This window comes from Bubalus bubalis, chromosome 3 (assembly GCF_019923935.1).
Source record: "Bubalus bubalis isolate 160015118507 breed Murrah chromosome 3, NDDB_SH_1, whole genome shotgun sequence".
In the NCBI taxonomy this organism is placed as follows: domain Eukaryota; kingdom Metazoa; phylum Chordata; class Mammalia; order Artiodactyla; family Bovidae; genus Bubalus; species Bubalus bubalis.
The window spans coordinates 57,528,230-57,550,880 of record NC_059159.1 but is presented as its reverse complement, the minus strand read 5'-3'; the positions used below and the strand labels follow the sequence as shown (position 1 = coordinate 57,550,880).

Here is a 22,651-nt window from a genome sequence, read left to right as displayed (position 1 = left end):
GCCACATAACGTTGAGCAGAGTTCCCTGTGCTGTACAGGAGGTCCTTGTTGGTTATCTGCCCACTCTTAGCCAGAGGTAGTGTTTACAAAGGCCTTTCTGTCTTATTGCAAGATTGTATTAATTTGTGCCCCTTCACTCTTGCAGACCTTTCGGGAGACGACAGTACCCTAATCTTGGCGAGGAGATGTGGGAAGGGAAGGTGAGGAAGACCCAGACGGCTGTGTTGGGGGGGAGGGGCTCCCCAGGCCTGGATGCCAGCGCTACCAGCCAAGCCATACCCGGCTTCACCACTGCCTGGCGGCAAACTGGCCAAGCACAAACCTGCAGCTGCCGCGGTGGCCTTGAACAGTTATATTACTTTGGGGAAAATTTTACAAAATCATGTTTAATACCATGCAGACTTTGTAAGCCAGGCACAGTTATCTGCGTTCTTTTAGAGCAAATATTCCTGAAATACCATTCAGTGTGTGTGTCTCTCCTGCCCTCACTTAACTTTGGGCCGGAGTGTATCCCTATTAACATTGCCTTGAAAGCTCTGGAAACAGTTCGCAGCGCTCCTCTGTGGTCCCCTCTCTGGTTTTTATTATGTCTCATTTGAACTTCTAGCAAGTCCTTATTTTTCTGAGGTTGTGGGAGCGGGGCAAGAGAAAGAGCGCTAAACTTGGCTGGGGCCGGGGGGAATATTCAGAAGAGTATCCTGGATTGGATCCTAAAGATCCTAAAGCAGTCATTGCCCAACTTGGCTGCTCCTTAATCACTCTGGGAGTGATTTTTCAAACGCCCTAAATTATCCCCAGGTGGAAAACTAAAGAGATAAATTTCTCACTCGTCTTCTTACTGTGAAAAAGTTCGGTCCTCAGCGCAGGACCACTGCCCCGAGGGGACCTGGCATCCTTACACCCTTCGCCTCCCGCCGGCACCACAAGGCTCCGGAAAGTCGGCGCGCGCGGCGACGTTACACTCGCGGCGGGGGCGGAGCCTCGGCAGGGGCGGAGCCCGCTGGGGCGGGGCCTCAGTGGGCGGAGCCGATGGCCCCTCCCCCGAACGCCGCTGAGCGCGCGGGGCGGGCACTGACGTCACTCCCGGCCGGCCGCGGCACATGGGCGGCCGGCTGCGCTGGGCCGGGCGCTGCGCTGGGCCGGGCGCTGCGGGGCCGCCGGCGCGGAGGGCAGCGGCCGCGGCGCGGGAGGGGCGGGGCGGGGCGCGCGGCCTCGCGCTCGCGCTCGCGCCGGGGCGGTGCGGGCTCTCCGCCTTCTGCAGCGCTCTGCATGTTTTTCCTTTCTTTTTCGCAATTTTGAGCGTTGTGCATGACGAGAGGTTCGAGGCAGGTGAGAGCATCCCGCCCGCCGCGGAGGAGCCCGCGGGCACTCGGCGCGCTCCCCGGGGGTCGTCTGCGCTTGGAGCCCGAAAGTTCTTTTGGTTTTGTGTTTTTATGCAGGTGTATTTATAAAGACATAAGTAATTTTTTTTTCTTTTTCTTCTCTTGTCTCCACCGCCTTGAAAGCTAATACTTTTGGCAAAGGACGGAGGAAAAAGCTCAGCAACATTTTGGGGGGAGGTTGGAGTTTTTTGGTTTTGTTTTTTTTTTTTTAAGAAAAAAAAATTGAGTGCATCGCGATGGAGAAAATGTCCCGACCGCTTCCCCTGAACCCCACCTTTATCCCGCCTCCCTACGGCGTGCTCAGGTCCTTGCTGGAGAACCCGCTGAAGCTCCCCCTTCATCATGAAGACGGTGAGCGCTGCCCTGCTGGCTGCCCTGCTGGGGGCCCCCCTCCCGGGCCGGCACCCCCGGAGCATCCCCCGCTCCCCCACTCCCGGCACCCCGGCCCCGCTTGAATGAAATTGAGGCACTCACCTATCGCCCCACCCCTCCTCCCCCTCAAAAGGGAGGGGACGTTTCTGTCGAGGGGACATTCCGTGTTGCTAGTTGAGCGCCGGGGCCCCGGCCGGGCCTTGCGGGTCCTCTCGGGCGGCGCAGGTGGGAGACAGAAGTTGACAGGTCGGCGTCCCCGAGGTCGAGGTGCACCCACACGCGGAGCGAAAGCGCCGGGGCGAGGGGCGCCCCGCGCGCCGGGGAGTGAACCCTAGGGCCGGGCTCCAAGCGGACGGGGGCTTGAGTCAGGGGTCGCACCGCGGAGCCAGGGTATTTGCGATAGTGCTGATCACAGCTCTTAGTTTTAGCGTTTGGAGCTCCCGAGGCGACAGCGGAGACGCGCGTTGTCCCGGGCTGGGTGCTTCAGACCGGGAGATAGGGGCTGGGGTGGGCTGGAGGAGTGGTCCCTGGGCGGGGTGCCGCGCACACCCCCCCGCGCGGCCCTCTTCGCCGCGCACTTTCCCGGTAGGAGGGGAGAGTGGGGCAGGCTCAAGTGTAACCGCACCGGAGCCTCCTTTGGCCTGAACCCTTTCTGGGTAAGTCCCAAACCTTCCCCGGGCAATCCTGGCTGGGGCAGGCCCGGAGGGGTCCTGCGTGGAGGCTCCGGATCCAATTGGTGCTGCCAGGGATTTGTCGTTTGGGCTGGCGGGTTTCCTGCCATAGGTATCCCAGGAGCAAATGTGAACTGTGAGGTGAGCCCTGCGGCTCAGAAGTGTAAAGTCTTAAAAGATCCTTTGGCTGCTAGCAGTGGGGGCATATTCTCATTTTTCTTTCCTAGGACAACCTGTTGCATTGCAAGAGCCGAGGGGTTTGGTTCCCAGTCTGCAGAACGGAGCTTCCCTCTTAAATCCCCTTTAAGGAGGGGCACTTGGGAGGAAGGTGCTGCCTGCAGTCTTTTGCATCTGTGGGAGTTTTGAAGTCAGATTCTTGGGAGAGGAGACTGTAGAGGATTAGAAGGGATGGCATGGAGGCTGTAGAAGCCAAATTCCTTAATCACAGATTTCACTCGCACTTGAGGACTAGTAGACTTGTCCAAATCCAGAGCGCTGGTTAAAGACCTAATGGGGTGAGGGGTACTTGCAGGTAGAAAATAGCTGTACATCTCCATCATAGGTGCTCAGAGGAACCACCTTTTCTGGTAACTGTGCTTTTGACAGGTTCCATACATGTATAATTTTTGAATTCGATCATACCTAAGTGTTTGGGGAAGAGGAGGAAGAAAACACTTTTGTATTTTAAACTACACCAAAACAAGAAACTCCTTTTGTAAAATACAGTGTACCCCAGTGGCTTTAAAAGCAAACACATGTGGGCTAGGAAGTTCTCAGCTTTCCTCTCTGCAATGTGATACATTGGTTAAGCTCCCATAGGCCTCAGAGCCTCCGTTTCTTCATTGTGAATGGCAGTTGTCACTATGTGCAAGTTTATGATGAGATTTTTGGGGGGAGAAACATATAAAAGAACGAGGTATGTTAGTAGGTGCTCAATACAGGGTATGAAAGAAGGGCAGAGTCCCTGCTTTACCAAAATTAGCCTTACTAATGCACTGGCTTTCTAAATCTGAATGACCTCATATTGTCACTGTAATGAATTTCCTGGAAGATAAATCATGCCTAGTTATTGGCTGTTTTCTTAAAAAATCACAGCAGTTGTATGTAATTGCAGGTGTTATTTTCCCACTGTAGATTTAAATTATTATTTGTCTCCTTAAATAATGCACTGAGGATTGTGCTGTGTTGTTTGTATCTTAGACCAGTCTCCAGCCCTGCCCCGAGGACTGGTGCTTTCTTTCCAAAGTAAATAGGAAGATGTCGAAAAACAGGCCGAGATCCATGTCCTGCCTGAACTTTTAACTCTAGATCCACAAGAAACAGCAGCCAGAGAACAGCCCCGGTATGTGTGGAAAGTAGTTTTGTAGCAGAAGCCAAGGAGGAGTGATTAAAAAAAAAAAGTGAGACTTTTTCACTGTCTTTTTTAAACTCCAATATTTTCCCTTGTTTTGCAGCATATAGTAAGGATAAAGACAAGGAAAAGAAGCTGGATGATGAGAGTAATAGCCCGACGGTCCCCCAGTCAGCATTCTTGGGGCCCACCTTATGGGACAAAACCCTTCCCTATGACGGAGATACCTTCCAGTTGGAATACATGGACCTGGAGGAGTTTTTGTCGGAAAATGGCATTCCCCCCAGCCCGTCTCAGCATGACCACAGCCCCCACCCTCCGGGGCTGCAGCCGACCTCCTCAGCGGCCCCTTCTGTCATGGACCTCAGCAGTCGGGCCTCCGCACCCATTCACCCTGGCATCCCACCCCCAAACTGTGTGCAGAGCCCCATGCGACCAGGTAAACTCCCAGATGGTTCTGCCTTCCCATGGGGAGGAGGGGAGCAAAGGGGGAGGACAGAGCTGACATGAACGTCTTGATCCTCAGGGGTGCATCTGAAAAGGGGAGCCTTGGATTTCAGCCACGGTAGTGGTTGTCCCATTTCAGGGAGCGCATCACCCAGAGAGTCTGCTAAAGGCTGACTCTGTGGAACCTACTCCCAGAAATTCTGACGTTTCAGGTCTGGCTGAGGCCTGGAATATGCATTTTTATCCAGCCCCAGTGGGGATTCTAATGCAGCTGATCCAAGGACTGCAGTATGAGGAATGCCAACCTGTAGTTAATGATTCAGATAATTTAGGCCCCTGTCTCAACTCCCGTCTTTTCCTCCTTCCCCAAGTACTCAGATAACAGGACCTTGCTTAATAATTTGGGCGGACTGTCTGTATAATGCTGTGGTTTACCTGTATTCATTGTTTTTTCGGCCTGAAGGGGAGCAAGATGTGAGTGAGGGGTGGGGGGCAGGTATCTTTTTCATCCATTTCATCTTGTGTTGTCAGTTGAGAAATTGAGTCTTAAAGTAGCTCTCACCTTAAGCATGACTTAGCCTTCTTCAGCATCAGATCCTGTCTTTCTCTTCACTATTCCTACCAAATTGTTCTTTTTTTTTTTTTTTTTTCACTTTCATCTGTTCTCCACACGTAATCCACTTTTATCAAAACCTATAAGGCTGGCTTTAAACGGTGTTGAAATATTGCACAAAAACGTTACCTGAAATGACCGGTACTTCAAAACCCACCCACAAACGCTCAGATGTAAACACAAGTGAGGGCGCTCTGTCTCCGTGCCTTTAGCCCCCTGTCGTACAAAACACACAGGAAGAAAAGCCGTTTCATGTGCACAGGTAACCGGGAACAAAGATGCAGGGGATAAATTGTTGGGAAGGTCACCGAGCCAGGGGCCTTAGCTGCGGGGAGGCCAGAAAGCAGGACAGTGGGAGACTTGGGCCGGAGATCATTCCCGAACTCTGTGTCCTTGCCTCATGTAGAATTTCTGTGGCACACAGAGCGAGATGAAAATGAAAGGAAGCGGCGCGGAGGAGGAAGAGAATGCCTCTGCCTTGAAATGTTAGTATTGGAGTTAAAGCTCTCCCATCCAGTCTCTCTGTGCGGCCCCTTCTTCGAAACCCACTTTGAATTATAGCTTCCAGGGCACTGCCTGGAACAGCATGAAGTCTTAGCCCCTGCTCCCCACCGGGGGCCACAGAAGCTTATGGAGACACTCCTTTCATGTGAGCCTGACCCCCTGTTACTTAGGACATACAGGGGCGTGCTCCCAGCAACAGACTACAGAATAAATAATCGTCAGAGCAAGAAGAGAGTCAGGAGGAAGGGCACAGAGGCCCACTGAGAAGGCTTAGCTGTGCCTCTGTCATCTGCTCACAGCAGTGGGACTTTACAAAGTGCTACAGCCTTTCTGGGCCTCGGTTTCCCTTTTGTGCAGGAGGGTATTATTTCTGTTCGATTGGGTCATTGTGAAAATTAGAGATAATGTGTCTAAGGGGTCAGATGACTAGCGCTAGATGCTTCCATCATTTCTTCCAATGCTTGTCTTCTGAAATACCTTCATAGAGTAACTAGGTACAATGTATAACCCTTTGCTATGTAGAGAAATGTTAGGAGATTTTGACCAATAGTTTTTGGCTTGCAGTGTTCTAAGCCTAACACTTGCACTCAGTTGACAAGTTATTTCTCAGTCTTCTGTTCATGTATAGATGTGTGTCATGTCAGAAATACTGCATTTTTCCCCCCAAAAAGGCATGCTGATTGTCGGGTCCCCACCCTTAGGTTCCTCCTGAAAAATCAAGAATTGGGATTTTGGAGCTTGAAAGTCATTTGAATCAATATTGATCAATGACTTTCAGAAACGTGTGATGCCCCCCTCAAACTTGCAGTCCATAACAAAGGACTCCTGCTTTTGGTTGGCTGCCCTTTTGTTAGGTTGTGGAGTTAAAGATGCTTGGATCAAAGGGTCCCCTGGGACCTAGAAATACGTTCTTCACTTACATGCCTTTTTTCATAATGGAAGCACACTTCATAAATAATACTCTTTAGTTCATTTAAACTCGATGATATTCCTCACAAAAAATGGAAAAGAAGTTAGAGCTCTTCTTGAAATACCCAGTGCAGATAAAATAACACTGCTGTTCTTACAGAGGTGATAATGCAAAGTAAATTCTAGGGAATGTGGAACTGATGGATGGTATATCACAGGCAAACCTGAAAAAGGAGAAAGTCCTTCATTATTCTGTGTAATCACAGTGGTGACCCGAATAGAAATACCAAGTAAACCTTGAGGAAAACAAATCCTGAGAAGGGAAGAGCACAGAGGTAGCTGTGAACATTCTGGGAACTATAGAATCTCAGTCTGGAGCATGATTTCTCAGCTTTGGCACTCTTACGTTTCAGGTCAGTCTTTGCTGTAGGGGCTGCCCTGTGCTTTGTGGGATGTTTAAGGGCATCCCTGCCCTCTCTTCTGTAGAAGCCAGTAAAGCCTCCCCACCCCAACCTTTGTGACCAGTAAAAATGTCTCGGGTTACTGCCAAATGTCCCCAGAGGGCAAAATCACCTCCTCCCTCTCCCCACCCCCAGCCCACCCCAGAACTACTGATCTCAACTTGTGATTTGAACGGCCACATCTGGGCTTAATTCAGGATCCTGTCACACACACACGGATGCTTTATACCTCCTGTAATGCATTATGGCAAAACTTTTGAAGCAGTCAGGAGACCTTAAGTTGCCAAGAAGAAATATAACATTAATAAGAGCATAGTTATCCACTTTTAGTTAATAAAACTAAGACATCAGGCTAATCAGGAGATAATTGCAAAGCAATTTTGTTAAACATTTGTTTTCTACTCTCTGCTCAGCATGCATCTTTTGAGTTATACTTGGTAGCGTTGTACCATTAGTGTTACCTGTGTGGCTGAAGGGAAGTGAAAGAGATGACAAATTATGCATTTCTAGCTTTACCCCAAGTGTGTCTTGGAATGACGAGGTGAGTGTTCCTGTGAATTCTCTTACTTTTTACCCTGACTGCCCTCCAAGCCCTCTCCTATTTTATACACCCATCATTATTCCTCTGTTTACCTGTCCAAAGAATGAGTTAAATATCTGAATACGGTTTCCCTTGAAGAAATAACCCAGGGATCCACTGAAGCCTCCTCTGGCAGTGGGGGTTATTGCTATGCTTTCTGGGCTGACATCTTAATCAGGAGCAGTGGTGGTTCCCGGATGCTGTAGGCATCGGCAGGGGCTTCTCAGGCATTTGAGGTACAGTTTCCTGGACATTCCTGAGCCCGCAGGGATGGCAGGAGTTGTCCTGAGCACTTCAGTGTTTGCATGTCAGATGCTATCAGAGGCGGTGCCCGGGAGTGCTTTCCTGGAGGTATGTGCTGCATTCTGGAAAAAAGAATCAGTTTGCCCTGAGAATTGAGTGATTGCTTTAAGGACAGCAGTCCCTTTAGGGAAAGTCATCTATAGCAGACAAAGGCAGAGTTATTTTTAAATCACATGCTTGTAAAGCCAGAATTGAAATTGTTTCCTCTGGTGGTTTTTCTTTGAATAGCTTGGAGGTGTCCTACCACCATTAGACCCATATTCAGCTGAGAATTATGAAGCCTCTCTTTCCAGTTCTGAGCACGATCTGGGTTGTGGTGAAGGCTGGTTATGGAGTAAAGTGAGAACCCTTCTGTGTGGGGGGGTGTGTGGGAAGAGGAGGGTGGGGGGGTCGGGGAGACCCCACTGGAGCTTGGCAGGATGGAATCAGCGTTGTGTGTGCTCTGTTCTCCTCTTGTAATGAGGTTTTGATGTGGAAGGGAGGTGCTGCCATGGTATCCGAATCGTGATGTCGGGGAGTTCTGTGCTGGGGGCTCTGAGATTACGAGGGGTCCTGCTGAAGCAACAGAGTTCTTTCGGCTTTTATGACACTGTGAGACGAAGCTTCGATTTCTCCCTGCCCTTAAGGGCATGCAGTTCATGTACCTTCCCTTCCCGCGTGCTGGTCAAGTCCGAGGGTTGGGAGCACTCTGAGGTGAGGTGCACTGTGCCCCGCGCGTCTTGGGAGTGCTTTCTATTCATCGGGATCAAGGAGGCCTTAAGGGGAGAGTGTCAGCTTTGTCCCCGAAGCAGGCAGACTTTTTTTGGTTTCACTTTCTTGTACGAGTTCATCTTCTCCACCACACCCTGCAGAGGACAGGCTTGCCCTGCTCTCTTGGCTTTGCCGTCTATAACGTTCCCAGGACTGCACATCTTCTGGCAGGAGGTGTTTCTGGATAGGAGTGCACAGTGAGGGTGACGAGGTGCTTAAGAGCATCAGCTCTGGGCCCAGGGACTTGTGTTCACAACCTGGACGAAGGCTGGCGTGCTGTGTAACTTTGGGTCCACTTGCTGACCTCTTTAAGCCTGGGTTTTCCCAGCGGGAGATGGACACTGGGCATAGTCCCCCTCCCATGGGGTGTTAGCGGGCTGTGTGACACACGCCTCCGCAAGCTGGGAGCTGGAGGGATGTCGTGGCTTGCCAGCAGGGAAAGGAACGGCCTGTTCCCAACCCCAGTCTCCATTGAGGGATTTGTTTCATCCAGCACCCTTCCCGCTGCAAAACTAGGACATGGGGTGTTTTGTGGTCCCCCCACAGCGGGCCCTATCCCCTGGAGGCCGCCTGACTTTTTGGCCTCATTCTGGATTAGAACAAGCCACTTCCCTGATGTTACCCCAGCAGTTTCTGGGTTCTCACCTCATGTCCTCCAGTGTAGACACAGCTGCTTGCCGGGTGCCCAGCCCCCAGCTCCCTCCCGCGTGAGTCCCGACCCTGGCTGCCTGCCCTAGCGCTCCGTGTGCCCCAGGCACGTGGCTGTGCCCCGCGGAGCTCGCCCAGCCCTGGGTGGCAAGCTGGCCGCCTGCCACCCTCCCGCCCCCACCCTCGCTTCCCTTCCCAGGCACGCCACTGTGAGCGCACTGAGCCATCGTAATCCTGACCCTGGCACGAGAAGGCCGAGCTCCGGAGGGCCGTTCCCATGCCAGGGAAGCCTGCTCTGCCCCACATCCTAGCCAGACCCCAAGTGCCCAGCTGCCCAGAGGCGCTGTCTTCTCTGTGCCGCTGCGGTGGGCAGGCTTCCTGCAGGCCGGCTCCTGCCAAGGAGCTTGGCAGAGGCTTTTCAGTTCAGCCCGGTGTCTACCAGATGAGAAAAATAGCAGTGTAAAGGCAGAACTAGGTAGAGCAGAAGAACAGGGTGGGGGAGGTGGGAAGGAGGGGGCCGCGATAACATCCTGGTGCGGAGAGCCAGAGGGTGAGAGACAACAGTGATTTATTGGGTTTTGCAGAAGCCTCCCTGCCAACCAGTGCTAATCACTTGTACCCAGGAATCATTTTTTATGTCTCAGCAGTGAAGATGGAGGGAAGCAAAAGGGTGGCAGGGGAAGCATTAAGACGGAAAAAGCTTTGGAAGAGAATAAACGAGAGAGGGACGGGGAGGTGCAGGGCCTGCATTTGGTTCTATAATGGAGAGGGCCGAGAATATTGGTGCCAGGTCATATCCCACTTTATTATACTGTTTGGTGTTCCCCCAGCATGTGTCTTAACCTGAAACTACTCAACCACTGTTTTGGAATAAACTGAGACGTGCTTCCAACCTAGGTGCTTGCTGGCTCACTGTCCAGATGTCCATCAGGGTGACCTGTGTTTGATACGCAGGTCATCCAAGCAGCGTGTCAGTCTTGTAGGGCACAGGTTCCCACAAACACACACACCTGGTGTAAATCCCGTCCCTGCCACACTCACCCATGCTCTTGGACACATCCTTTAAATGGTGTGAGCATTGCATTTCCCATCTGGAACTTCAGAGAAATCCCTGGACCTGCCTCCTAGGCTGTTGAAGGATTGCTGGAGAATACTTGGCATAGTGATGAGCCCGCAGCAAGGGCCCAGTCACAGCTGCTCTGAGGGTTTCCTCATTCTCGTCTGGTCTCATCTCTCATAGGAGGACCTCATCTCTCGTTGGGTTCCTGGGGAGTCTCCACACTTCTCCCTTCCTGGCCAGTTAAGGCCTCTGGAGTTGGCGTTTCTCCTTTGCTTCTCTGCCGAGTCTTGCTCACCCCCTTCTTCACCTCTGAGTTTTAATTAACCTTGGATCGCTAACTGTAGCCTTTATTCAGTCCTCCTTGCTCATGAGATTAAAAAAAAAAAAATCAGACAAGCAAAATGTAGCCCAAAGAAGTTCTTGAGTAGAGGATTTCTCCGTGACATATATGGCTAGTAAATCAATCAGTCAATCAGTTGATGTTACTATTGTGAATTTTTACTAATAGGCATGAATCCTACTTGAAGGAAATACAGTGAACTCAGGGGTAAAGAAACCATACAGGCATGTTAGGGCGCTGGGAAAGGAGGAAAGTCTAGTCCATCCTCCTGCTTACCTGCAGGACTTTCCAAAAGCACTCCAGAATAATTCCTCCTCCCCCCAGAGGTCCTTTAATGGAGAAATCTTGACTCTTTCCACACATTTATCTTCTTATCTGCAAAGTAACATCTTTGTTGGGTTGATGTGAGGTTTCTGATGTCCATGAAAGCCAGCATGGCACCTCCCATAGTCAGCCAACCCTGACCCAATCAGTCCCGTCACTTTCCTCTTGTCAACAGTGGGAAGACGAGGAGGCAACAGAAGAAGCCATCAGAGCTGGGGGTGCGTGGGTGATCCCCAGCAATAGCATCAGCTGTGGATTTGTGCTTCCTCCTGGGGAAGACAGACAAGGGTATGATCGAGCTGCTGGTCTCAAGGAGATGGGAGTTCAGTAGGGAAGATGGAGCATTTAGGTAAAACCATGAGTGACGGAACAAGCTAGCATGTTCCAGGCCAAAGGATGAGTCCACGGAGGCCTCCAGTATCTACTGAAAGAGGAGGGTGGAAGAGTCAGCCCGAAAATGAGTAATAAAACCTCTGAAAATTAATGCGGGGGCAGTGCCAAAGTCAGTCAGGGCTGCCAGGTCTCAGGGAAGCAGCCGCTGCCTGGGGCGGGAGGGCCTGGGGCTGGTGCTTCTTGGAGAGTCAGGCCTTGCTGGGTCTTGTGCGTGATGGAGGAGCCAGGATGGACAGCAGCAATGGTGTGGTGGAGCGTGGAGGCGGGAACACCCGTGGGTGTCCAGGGAGCAGGGTGTTGATCCAGTTCGGCTGGTGCAGAAAACTCACATGAAGGAGGCAGGAGCATGAGTCTGCAGAGGCAGGTGCCAGCCAGGCTGGCAGCTTCATGAACGCCAGGCTCCTGAGCTTGAACTTGGTCCAGGAGGCAGTGGGGAGCCATTGAAGGTTTCTGAGCAGGGAAGCGGCATGTGGATGTTTCCGCTTGGGTTCAAGGTTGGATTTGAAACATTTTTAGATACTTCACAACAGTTTCCTCTGGCAAACGGGGACTTCCTTATTTTTGTTGTTTGGAAAATAAACACTCTTCCTTGAACATCAAACAGCTTTTCAAAACACAATGTTCTAATGATCTAGAGAAAGTAATTCAAAAACACAGGGTTTAAGTTTCACTTATAAAGCCCATAATTTTGATGATTGGGGGAAACCCTCTTTGGCAAGAAAAGAGTTTGAGGGATGTGAACGGTTTAGAATTTAGAAGTCCAAAAGCGGGCCTGATCTCACAGAAGCAGACAAACCCCATCTATTAACATTCATGACTTTAAAATGTCTCTATATTATAAAACTTACTGGGTTTGCAAACAAATATGTTAAACCTCTTTCTATGAGTGTAGGTTTTTGTTTGTGCCTTTTTGTGTGTGTGTATATGTGATTGTGAGAGAGAGAGGGAGGAAGGATCCAGTGATACAAATAGTACTTGATTATAAGGATTACCTGCAGCAGTAATATCAGGCTAGAACACTTAGGCGAGCGTTTGGCCAGCTTAGTAATTTTACTCCTGAGAGACAAAGAAATCCTTGTTGCAGTTGTGTATTCTTGAGTCCTGACCTTGTGTTTGTGGCTCCCTTCTTCCCTGAAGACCAGAATTAATTGCATGTCATGCAGAGATCGGGTGGCTGGGGGTTGGGTGGGGGTTGTGCCGAATTGCTGCTGGAGGAAAAGGACTTTGTGGGAGCAGACAAGCTCTGGGGGAGGGAAGGGGGCTGCTGAACGGCACCTGCGTGAAGTAGCTCGCTCAGGTACCCCTGAAGTGTTCTCTGAGCTCAAGCTAAGCTTACAGAAAGCAGGAGGAGTTGCCATAACCCACATCAGTTCACTTAAGGAAAAAAAAAGAAAAAGTAAATGTGTGCAATTTCACCTCCAGCTATGTACAGTAGACAATTGCAGGAGTGTTGGCAGAATCAAGCATCTGTTGGGGAAAACTATACAGTACTTGTTTCTGTTAAATTGGCTTCTGGTGGATACACACTCCATGACTTACTATGAAAATTCCAAAAATGTTTTCCTTCCTTTCTGACTTTAATAAGTATTGTCACTGTCTCAAGTTCCTAGCCATCCAGCTCATAATGGGAATCCAGTCTCATTGTCTGTCCTGAAAAATGGCAGTTCCGTTGTCAAGACAGATCTCCTAAAAGTTTTGTTTTTAGAAGTTTAATCTAGGGTTTTTTTTTTTTTATTAATGATTTTTGGAAGAATGCTTTGGAATTTGGGGTCTTGTAATAAGAGATGGCTTGTGGCTAATTAAACCCCTTTCTGTCTCAAATCTTGCCCGGGAGACCCTAGATTCCTAAAAACAATGAGCGCACGCTGCTGCAGAAAGATGCTCCAGGGAGCTGCAACACTAAATCATCTGTGACAAAATGTTCTCTTAGACAGTGGGATTGCATAAATGGATCAGCAGAAATAAGCGCCTTGGCAGAAGCTTCTTGAGTGGGAAACAGCAGTGCTTTCTTCTGTAACTGGATCTGGGTAACAGTCTGCTGGGAGGTCCTTGCTGGGGAACCCACGCATGGGCCGTGGAGTAGAGAAGGAAAGCTTCCCTGCCACTCTGTAAGTGTTTTCACACTTAATGGAAAGAGTTAAGTGAGACTGGCCATTCAGGCCCAGTAAATGCCTCCTGAATTGAATGGCAGAGTGAAAGTTTATTTGGCGAGGGATGCCATCAGGCCCTGGCCAATGGGAATCAAGGCTGTAAACCAGATGAACAAGATCATCTAGATAGGCAGTAATCAGATTACCCAGAACAGATACTTCAATACCCCAAGACAGGAAGAGTTCTTCTAAGGAGAATGGCAAAGAGTCAAACTCTGTCTGCCCAAAGGATTGATCAGAAGACTTAGTTCACTTTAGAATGGATTTATTGTGCTATGGGCTTAGTTAGAATCACGGAAGGAGATTATGGAGGCTTTTACTAGAGAGAAATTTTAAAATAGGATGGAGATCTCATATCCAGTTCGAATAACATTGCTTTTAGAGGCCAAATGCCACTGAAAGATTTATGGAAGAAAGAGTAAATAATATAAAATGTAAAGATAGAAATAAAGCCTTGATAGAGTTTCTGAGGATAGGAAAAGGAAAATTTGTAGAACTGACTTCATAGGAATTTGGTAGAATTCATTTCATCACGATTGATTTCTTTTTATTAATATGCTTTCCAGGGGAATTGTGGGTTTTTTCCCCTCATAGAATCTAAAGTATGTTTATTTCAAATGACCAGTAACACCTGAATGATTTTTTAAATGATATTTATATTCAGGTCAAAAATATGTTTAGCATTGTAAATGAAATTAACCCAGACATATCAGGTCTCCTAGTGATATTTAGTTATTGGATTCCTTAGATGTTTAAAGGTAAAAGATACGAAGTTTCGCTATTACAAAAATTAAGTGTAAAGAAGCAATTTGAGTTTACTTACATTCTACTTATTTCTCTTTTTATCCTCAAGCTTACTTGGCAGTGACATTGCATTGATTCAGATTTTGTGATCATTCGATCTTGCATCGATCAAACTTAAATCTGTATCTTTGTGTTCTTTGTAAAGATATTACCAAACACATTAATTATGCAAATAGAATTTTAGAAGGCACATTGAACTTATTTGAGTACTAAACAGGCTTGAAAGGCCTTCTCTGTGTCTGTGCATCCGCGTTCTTAACCACAGCATGTATCAGCAAGGAGTAAAGGAATTTCTCGCATCCAGCTGCATCAGTACTTCAGATTAGTGTGACCAGCAAGCTGTGGCAGTTGTCTCTGTCTGCCCTCCCCCACCTTGTCCCCACCTACTAAAGTTTCATCTTCTTAAGCTTACATTTTCACATAAGTGCATGGAACCAAACGAGCATTTTTGTTCATTTTCATCCCATCAGAGAGGATGTCATGCAAGAGTGGTGTTTTCCCCGAGGATTTTCCTCATGAACTCATCACCTGCTGGAGCAGACTCCTCTCCTTCTTCCCTTCCCCTCACTGATGGGCAGCACAGTGTGGTTACAATTCCCGTCTTGGTTTAGATCTTAGAGCCAAGATGGACCCGCTCTCTAACTCTTCTGCCTTTGTTTTCTCCTCTGTAAGTGGGGATGGCGAATACCCGCTTGAGCTTCAGCGGATTCCTGGAGGAGTAAACGAGGTGCTCTGTGGAAACAGTGGTCAGCCTGAATGGTAGCCGTCGCCACTTTCATTTGCTCTACAATGACGGGTGTTCTCTTTTCCTACTTCCATCGTCATCTGTGGACACTTACGTGGGAACGGGTTTTGTGCTGCCGCAATCATGGCCAGCAGTGATTGCTGTAGCCACGCTCTCTGCCTCTTGTAGGGAGAAAAGGGTGATGGAGAGGCCGAGCTGGCAGCATCCTCTGTACTGACCTCAGTGAGCAGATATCCAGCCCCCGCACCCCGACAACCCTGTTTGTGGTTCTATAACAGTACATGCTGTCTTTCTCGGGCAGCACTGTGTCTTCCGTCTCCACCCTCCTTGCCATCCTCTGACTCTGTGCCTGGAAGACCCGGAGAGACTAATGGGGGAAATGGGACAATTCATTTCTCTTCATGCTCTCAAGCTTTTCCAGTGTGTTACAGGGTTGGGAACTGGGCTTCTTCTTTCTCCTTTCTGGTGACACCTTTGGGTCATGGACTGGAAGACTGGCCATGGCCCTGCTGTGGGCAGCGGGGTGTGGAGCAGAGTGAGACCGTGGGCTTCCATGGTAAAAATCCCCAGCTTTCTGTTCTCCTGGTGCACATCTCGCAAACATTTTCTTAACCCTCCCTTCAAGATAAAAAAACATGGCAGAGGGTGCCTCCAGAGAGGGCAGATAGAGCCTTCTGTCAGAGTAGAATGGAAACCAAGGAAACAGAAGTAAATGATTTGGAAGAAATGTGTGAAAATAGTTTTTACACAAAGGGGGAAACTAGAAGTCGATTAACTTAAGACTCGGGATTAACCTGTTATGACTGTCTTTCAGCCAGATTAGAGATCTGGCCCTCTTGGCGTGGGTCTTCATACAGTACAGAGTGCACTGTACACATCGGTGTGGCAGGATAAGCCTTTTCAAGGCACAACAGTCCTGTCTTAAGGATGGTGAAGTACATCAGCATCAACCTAGGCAAGACTTCCCTCTTGGGAGGGGAGTTTGATTTCAGGGAAAGCTCCCTCAGCCTGATTTCACATCCAGTCACACACCTCTGAGCTTTTATAAAAGACTAGACACCATGCTCCTAAGTTTGAATGAACTAAACACTATGACATCATGGCTGTACTCATTATGTGTTCAGGCCAGGATGGCGCTGAGCATTTAGTGTAAGGGGTTGTAGGAAATCAAGTCACGTTAGAAATGAAATTGGTTTCTGGAATTTACTCTGCTCCCAGGAGCATTGACTCTTGTGGATCCATTGCCAGAGCACGTTTTCTCTTTTCTTCATCCGTCTTTCCATTCTGATTACAAGCTGCTTAAAAATAAATGTAGGCCTATCTCAGTAGCCCAAAACCATGAAGATCAGGATTAAATAATTTTAAGGCAGAAAATAACAAGCTTTGATTAAGACGTTCAGAAAAACACGGTCCTAATAGCATCTGCACATTCCTTTTGGATCCTTCAGACGCTAAACTAAGTCGGAGCCCGAGAAGCCATGACACCCTGGGCAGATCACTTAAACTCTGAGCCCTGTTTTCTCGTCTGGAACATTGCAGTCTTATTTCATAGGAATGCTGTGAGGGTTAAGTGACATTAAATGGGCTAATTGGTGAACAGATCTGGAGAGTTGTTCCTCGGTGTTAACTCAGAGTGAGAATCTGGTATTTAGGCTCCACTTTGAGGCTCACTGTTAGATTTTTGAGTTGCTAGGCTGAGTCTTTGCAAGCCTCCTGATGCTTCTTTAGATACACTAACAGATCTAGTATCTAGTTTCAGCTGTGCCAAGACCACCTTCTCTTGGTTTATCAGCCTCTCTTGGTTTCACCTCTTCATTTGTAAGATGGGAATAATCTATGTTTTTCTAACTTACAAATAAATATAAGATAGCCAATTAGAAAACTGACCAAATTAAACTCAAAGTATAAGTTCTGCGAGTGTTATTGTTTCCCTTGGGTTTTAAGTGGCAAAGGGGAAAATACATAGCAATAATTGCAGGGCAGGCCATTTACAAAACACTGAGTTTGGAATCAGCTAATCTAGGTTCTGGCTTCCCAGGCGGCGCTCGTGGTAAAGAAGCCACTTGCCAATGCAGGAGACATAAGAGACACAGGTTCAGTCCCTGAGTTGGGAAGATCCCCTGGAGAAGGGCACAGCGGCCCACTCCAGTATTCTTGCCTGGAGAACCCCATGGACAGAGGAGCCTGGCGGGCTACAGTCCATGGGGTTGCAGAGAGTCAGACAGGACTGAGCGAGTTTGCACACACACTCGCAATCCAGGCTCCGGGCCTGGTCTGCACCGACAGGTGGTGTGTCTCTGGACAGGTCACTGAATCTCTGAAGGCCTCAGTTTTCTTATCTATCAAACACAGGTGCTATTTTAAGCTCCATGACCTTGAATTATAAGGTTATTATGAACTAAAAGACTAATATTCAACTTTTGGTGCAAAAAATGTAAATTTTCTTGGGGTGATGGTACCACTCCTAAGCTGGTCAGTAGATTGAGAGTCTGATGTTCTGCCACTCATAAAGGATGGCAGCGTTCAAAAAGTAAACCGGAAAAGCAAAAGATATTTGACACCATTTGGGGTGGGCAGGGGGAAGGCAGCAGCATTAAAGCTCTTTACTACCTAAAACTTGGTCTTCATCCCGTTCTGAATGGGAACTACTGACTTCTCTCTGGTGTTCAGCATTCCAGAATAACCCTGAAAGCAAGTTTTCTGGCTGAAATCACTGCTCCAAGGGTTAGAGTTGTTTTTTTTTTTTTTTTTTTAAGTGGTGTTTTATTAGCCAGAGAAATAATTTTTAAAAAAGAGAAGCAGGAAAACCCCAAGGCCCACAGCTAGCTCTGATGGAACTTCTCTGGAGGGCCGCGGCCCGCTGTGCCCTGGCCTGCCCCTCTGGGTGGCCGGGTTTTTGTGTGAAGGAACTTCCCATGCAAGCCAGTTTCTCCCCAGCCGTTTTTGATGGATTAGGAGGTACCTGGAATGTCTTGAAAGACTGAAACTTGGTCTGGGCTCAGTGGAAAGAGCTCTGTGATGGATTAGGGGTGTCTGATGGATTAGGAGGTACCTGGAATGTCTTGAAAGACTGAAACTTGGTCTGGGCTCAGTGGAAAGAGCTCTGTGATGGATTAGGGATGTCTGCCCTGAGCGGAGGTAGGACCTTGTTTGTGCTGGGTCTTTGCTGTCCCGACTGAGCGGGGTGGGAGGATCCTTTGGGACTTGTCCTTCCAGTGGGAAGAAGGTCAAGGACTTCGGCCAGTGCTGTTCCCGGTGTCCTGGGAAAGTGCTTATCCAAGTCCCTGGCAGGTACTGTTCCGCTCTCAGCAGGAGTCTTCCTCCGGTTAATGTCGCAGGATGGAAGAAGGGAAATCTGTTAATTCTGTACCATGGCCACAGGACGGGTGTCGAGGGTGGAAGGAAGCTGTCATTCCAGCGGTCGCCATCAGATTCCCGTGGAAACTTCGGGGCGCAGACCAGGGCACTCGCCGCCCCGCAGGGGCAGCCACGCACCGCGGAGCCCTGCAGACTGTGGCGGAGGAAACCCAGCCCTCCGAAGGACCGGGAGGCTGGGCCCTCGGTACGTTGCACACTGTGATTCTTGACATTTAAAACAGAAGTTCTATTACCTGAAAGAGCATTGGAGAATTTACCAACCTGTGTAGATTTGAGGATGACCCTCGGGTATCCATGTCAGCAATTCTGAAGTTGACTTCTCTTCCCCTTCAGAATGTGCTGGATGTTTTTGTACTCTTGATATGCTTTCCTAGTGATGTTTAAACTCTTCAGATTTTCCTTTTTGTAAAGCACACTCAGGGGGAGAGTAGAGTGGTTTTTTCAGCTCCCCCAGTGTGGTTCCCCCAGCCAAATGTCTTGGAGACCTCCTAACTTCCTAACTTTAAATCCATCAGCCACACTGTGCATGCTTGTGTGTGCTAAGTCACTTCCGTCGTGTCTGACTGTTTGTGACCCTATGTAGCCCACCAGGCTCCTCTGTCTATGGGATTCTCCAGGCAAGAATACTGAAGTGGGTGGCCATGTCCTCCTCCAAGGGACCTTCCCTACCCAGGGATCAAACCTGCGTCTCTTGTATTTCCTGCATTTGCAGGCAGGTTCTTTACCACTAGCGCCACCTGGGACCACAGGCTCGACCACACTAAAGGATTAATAATAACTGCAACTTATTGAGCACTTACTGAGCGCTCCCAGGAGCCAGGGTCGCTGTGTAACAAGGGTCAGTTGCAGGAGTGAATGGGGCCGCGTGTGAAGTGGGCTCGAGGTTGAACATTGTCTTTGGAGAAGTGACAGTTTCACTGAACGTGGACCTGACTTCCTCTGCTACTGTGGTTTCCTGCCGTTTCCAGTGACTGCACTTGGGCTGTGCCTACGATTAACTTTCAATTATCCTGAGGCCGATTAACCAGTTTGCAGATTAACCAAGGTGAAGGCTCACCTGGGCCTGGGAGGCACTCATCAATTCAGCTGCCCCACAATTAGCTGGTTCTGGTTGACTGCATACCCCGTGGTCCAGGAGCCTGAGGGCTGGGCTGCTGCAGGGGAGGAGAGCTAAATGCCAATGTCTTCTAGGACCTTCCATCCCTTTCCATCAGAGGAGCCCACAAGCCTGGCAAGCCCTGCAACCTCCAGCACATCCCCTGAGACGTTCGGAAACTCCTGGGGCCCCAGGGCTCTGCCTGTGCCCCCAGTAGCTTCCAAGTTGGGGAGATCAAGTTAGCTAGAGGGCACAGTTCCTTTGACAGTTCTGGAGAGGAAGTGATCTACGGTGTTGAAAGAGGCTCAGCAAGCAGGGGCCCTAATCCCCCTTTTCCTCCCTGTGAATCCCCCACCCATGGTGCCCCCAAATGTGGGTTTGCAGGCTTGAGTCCGTGGGCAGTGGCTACCTCCTGTGGTCAAAGGAGGCTGAGGCCACAGTGGCAGTGAGGCAGGAGTGGCCCACAAAAGCAAGGCGCGTGCCAGGCTGGAGCATACACAGTCTAACCCCGGAGCCAACCTCCTGCCACCCTGGGAGGGATCTCAGTTGTGGGGGAGGAGCCTCAAGTCCACGGTAAACTCCACATCTTGAGAAAGTGCCCATGAACTTTGGTCTCTGGCCCGTCAAGGAAGAGCAAGCCTTTGCTCAGGACATACTCGCTGCGCCTCTGTGGATTATCTGATGTTTAAGCAGCTTTCGCACAGGCGCCTGGCACGACCTTTCACCTCTGACTCGGGGCTCATCCCGCACCTGCCCGGCCTGGCCGCCCTGGGCGGTGCAGTCGAGGTTGCCGACCGCTGCAGCCCTCCTCAGCCTGGGCCATGGGTTTCCTCGGGTCCTTCCCTTTGGCTCACGTTTTCCCAGGGCTGCCTGTGTGTACAGTCTAGATATCACATTTTATTAACACAAAGAAATCTGCTCTGGCTGCCTGGCTCTTGCAGTCACATGGAGAGAAATGTGCTCCTTCGCTTCGCCAGCCCGCAGCTCTGTGCAGAATCCAGCCGCGGGCTGGGCACCGCGCCAAGCTTACATTTCACTTTGGAACACACTTTCACATCACTCCTTGGCAGAACATCCACGGCGGCGTCTATTTGGGGAGTGAGTTAGAGAAGTGTTATTTCCCTCTTATGAGTGTCGAGAGATAGGACCTTTAAAGCATGTTTGACTGGTCCCCGTCCCTGATGTCTTAAGGGGGCCCAGGTAATGTGGTGACCCAGCGAAGCATGGCAGCGGCGGGCGGGAGAGGCCTCCTCCCAGGTTCCCCTGTTTCCTAAGTCAGTAAACATAGCCAGGACTGCCTGGGACAGAGAAACTCAGGCCAAGGTAATAACATCAAAACCAAAGTCCTGGAACTCTTGAGTAAACTAGTGACCCTCCCAGATAAAACAACTTTGTTGTCCAAATCTTCCTTTCCAAAGATCTAAGACTTTTCAAATGCTGGTCCAAGGCCAGCCATTGAAAGAAAGAGCTTCAGCAAGCCTCCTGGAATGGCAAACACTGTTAAAATAAACAAACGAACCTCTTCCATTCAGTTTTCCCTTACTGGTCTATTTTTATTTCTGCCCCCCCTCCTTGGTACTTAACATTTTGTAATCCCCTCCCTTCTGCACCCCTGCTCCCATCCTCACCTCACTTTTCTCTGGGACCGAGCTCATTGTTTCGCCTTCAGTAACACAAATATCTAATTTCAAAAAGAGGAATTGGGGGAAAGGGGTGGTGTAACCTCCTCTTTTTGGTGTTGGCTCATACACCGTTCTTACAGGTGGATACCTAAGCCTGTCTCAGGTTTGAAAAAAACTTTGGTTTGGAATTTTAAACCCTGATTAGGAAAGATCAGAATGGTTAGAACACAGAGATTCATTGGAATCATACTGACCTCTCTTTTCTCAATGAAATCGACCCCTCTTGAAACAAACAAACAAAAAATTGAAAATAAATTCTTTTTTTCCACATTGTGCCAGCCCATACATCCTTTGGGGATTTCCCAAGTGCCAAGTCTTATTCTGATTCTAGTGTTGACTGCCTCGGAATGTTGCTTTTGCTGTCAGTCCCATCTAGCCAAACAGCAACTAATAAAGATTTAAAGAAACTTTTTCATCCACAAGATGCATACGGCAGCTGCTGCTTCATAGAACAGGATGCCACAGATCCCCTCCCCCCATGAGAAGGGTGCCCAGAATCTTGGGGACCAGGATGCAGGCTCTCCTGCCAGGCATCTGGAGAAGTTTCTCCTTACTCTGCAGAAGGGAGGGTGCAGAAACCCATGCCACCTGTCTCCAAAACCTGAAGGTAATTAGCTTTAAAAATAATGCCAAGTTCTCATGGTGATGGTAGAGGCCTCAGCGCAGTGGGGGGTGGAAAGAGGGCTACTTCACAGAGTAAAACTGTTGCAATCACATTAGTCATTTCAGGTGAGGTCAGACAAGGTTATTGGAGAGATGAAAGTTGCCCTGCAGTTTCAAAGAGATCTCCTGAAAGCATTGAGAAATGGTTGAAGTTCAGAATCTTTGTTCTTCCCCTTATAAGCAAGACAGGTTTTTTTTTTTTTTTTTTGTCTCTTTTTCCTTTTTGATGGGCAGAAGATCTAGTGGACGACGGGGATGGTCTGATCTGCAGTCTGGCAGGTGTGTTGTGTGGGTCACCTGCTTTCTACGTTGGCCATGGTGAGTGTGTAAGGTCCTGGCTCGCTGCCATCTGCCACCCAGCAAGATGGCACCTCGAGGCGGCTACCCTCTGTCTTTGCTTGGGGGAGGGTTCAGGGAATGTAACTTGATGATATAATTAACTGATGCAATGCACACTGCTTTTCTTACTGCTTTGAATGGCAGGACACTTACCACTCAGAATTGACTGTGTTGGGACTTTGAAAATCAGTAGATTAAGTGGCTGGGCCTGAGTTTGACCTATTCTCATGCCAATGTGGGTACTTCAGTTCCATGAAAGTTTTGCATAAAACAGGTGGTGGTGTGTTGAACCCCATGTTCCCCAGAGCACTTGTGTGGACTCTACCCCTGCTCACGGGTGTCCCAGAGACAGGGATTAGGCATTTCTCTCAGGCACCGAAGCCCATGCTTGGCCCCGTGGTTGGTGTATGTGCTTCCCCAGTCAGCATTTGTTGAATGATTGAGACCGCAAAGACGTTACTTTCACCATAAATGGTTTTCCAGGAGCACTTGTGCTCACTTCAATATCTTCGGCGATGCTGGCAGAATTTGGTTCAAAATGGCAAGTCTGTACGGAAGATCCGGGGGATGTGATGAGCTCCTTTAGGGCAGTACTGAGTCAGGGTGGTCTTGGAGGAGGGGCCGTGCATACAGACCCCTGTGGACGGTGATGGGGTCAGGGCTCACCTCAGGGCTCCAGTGAGCTG

At 49.2% G+C, this 22,651-nt stretch overlaps 1 protein-coding gene across 5 annotated transcripts in view; it reads left to right on the top strand.

The window, feature by feature from the left end:
- Window positions 1–1,186: 1,186 nt before the first annotated feature.
- The window catches only part of HLF (HLF transcription factor, PAR bZIP family member), a 54,050-nt gene continuing 32,585 nt past the window's right edge, over window positions 1,187–22,651 (top strand). The window contains exons 1-3 of one of the 5 annotated variants that reach the window (XM_025281279.3): window positions 1,187–1,733; window positions 3,626–3,767; window positions 3,880–4,215. In XM_025281279.3, the coding sequence (XP_025137064.1) occupies window positions 4,020–4,215 (196 nt within the window). In that variant the 5' untranslated portion in view covers window positions 1,187–1,733; window positions 3,626–3,767; window positions 3,880–4,019. Of the gene's footprint in view, window positions 1,734–1,978; window positions 2,001–2,393; window positions 2,411–3,625; window positions 3,768–3,879; window positions 4,216–22,651 lie in introns of those variants that run through there. The other 4 variants (XM_006051521.4, XM_025281280.3, XM_025281277.3 and 1 more) reach the window with 4 other exon arrangements.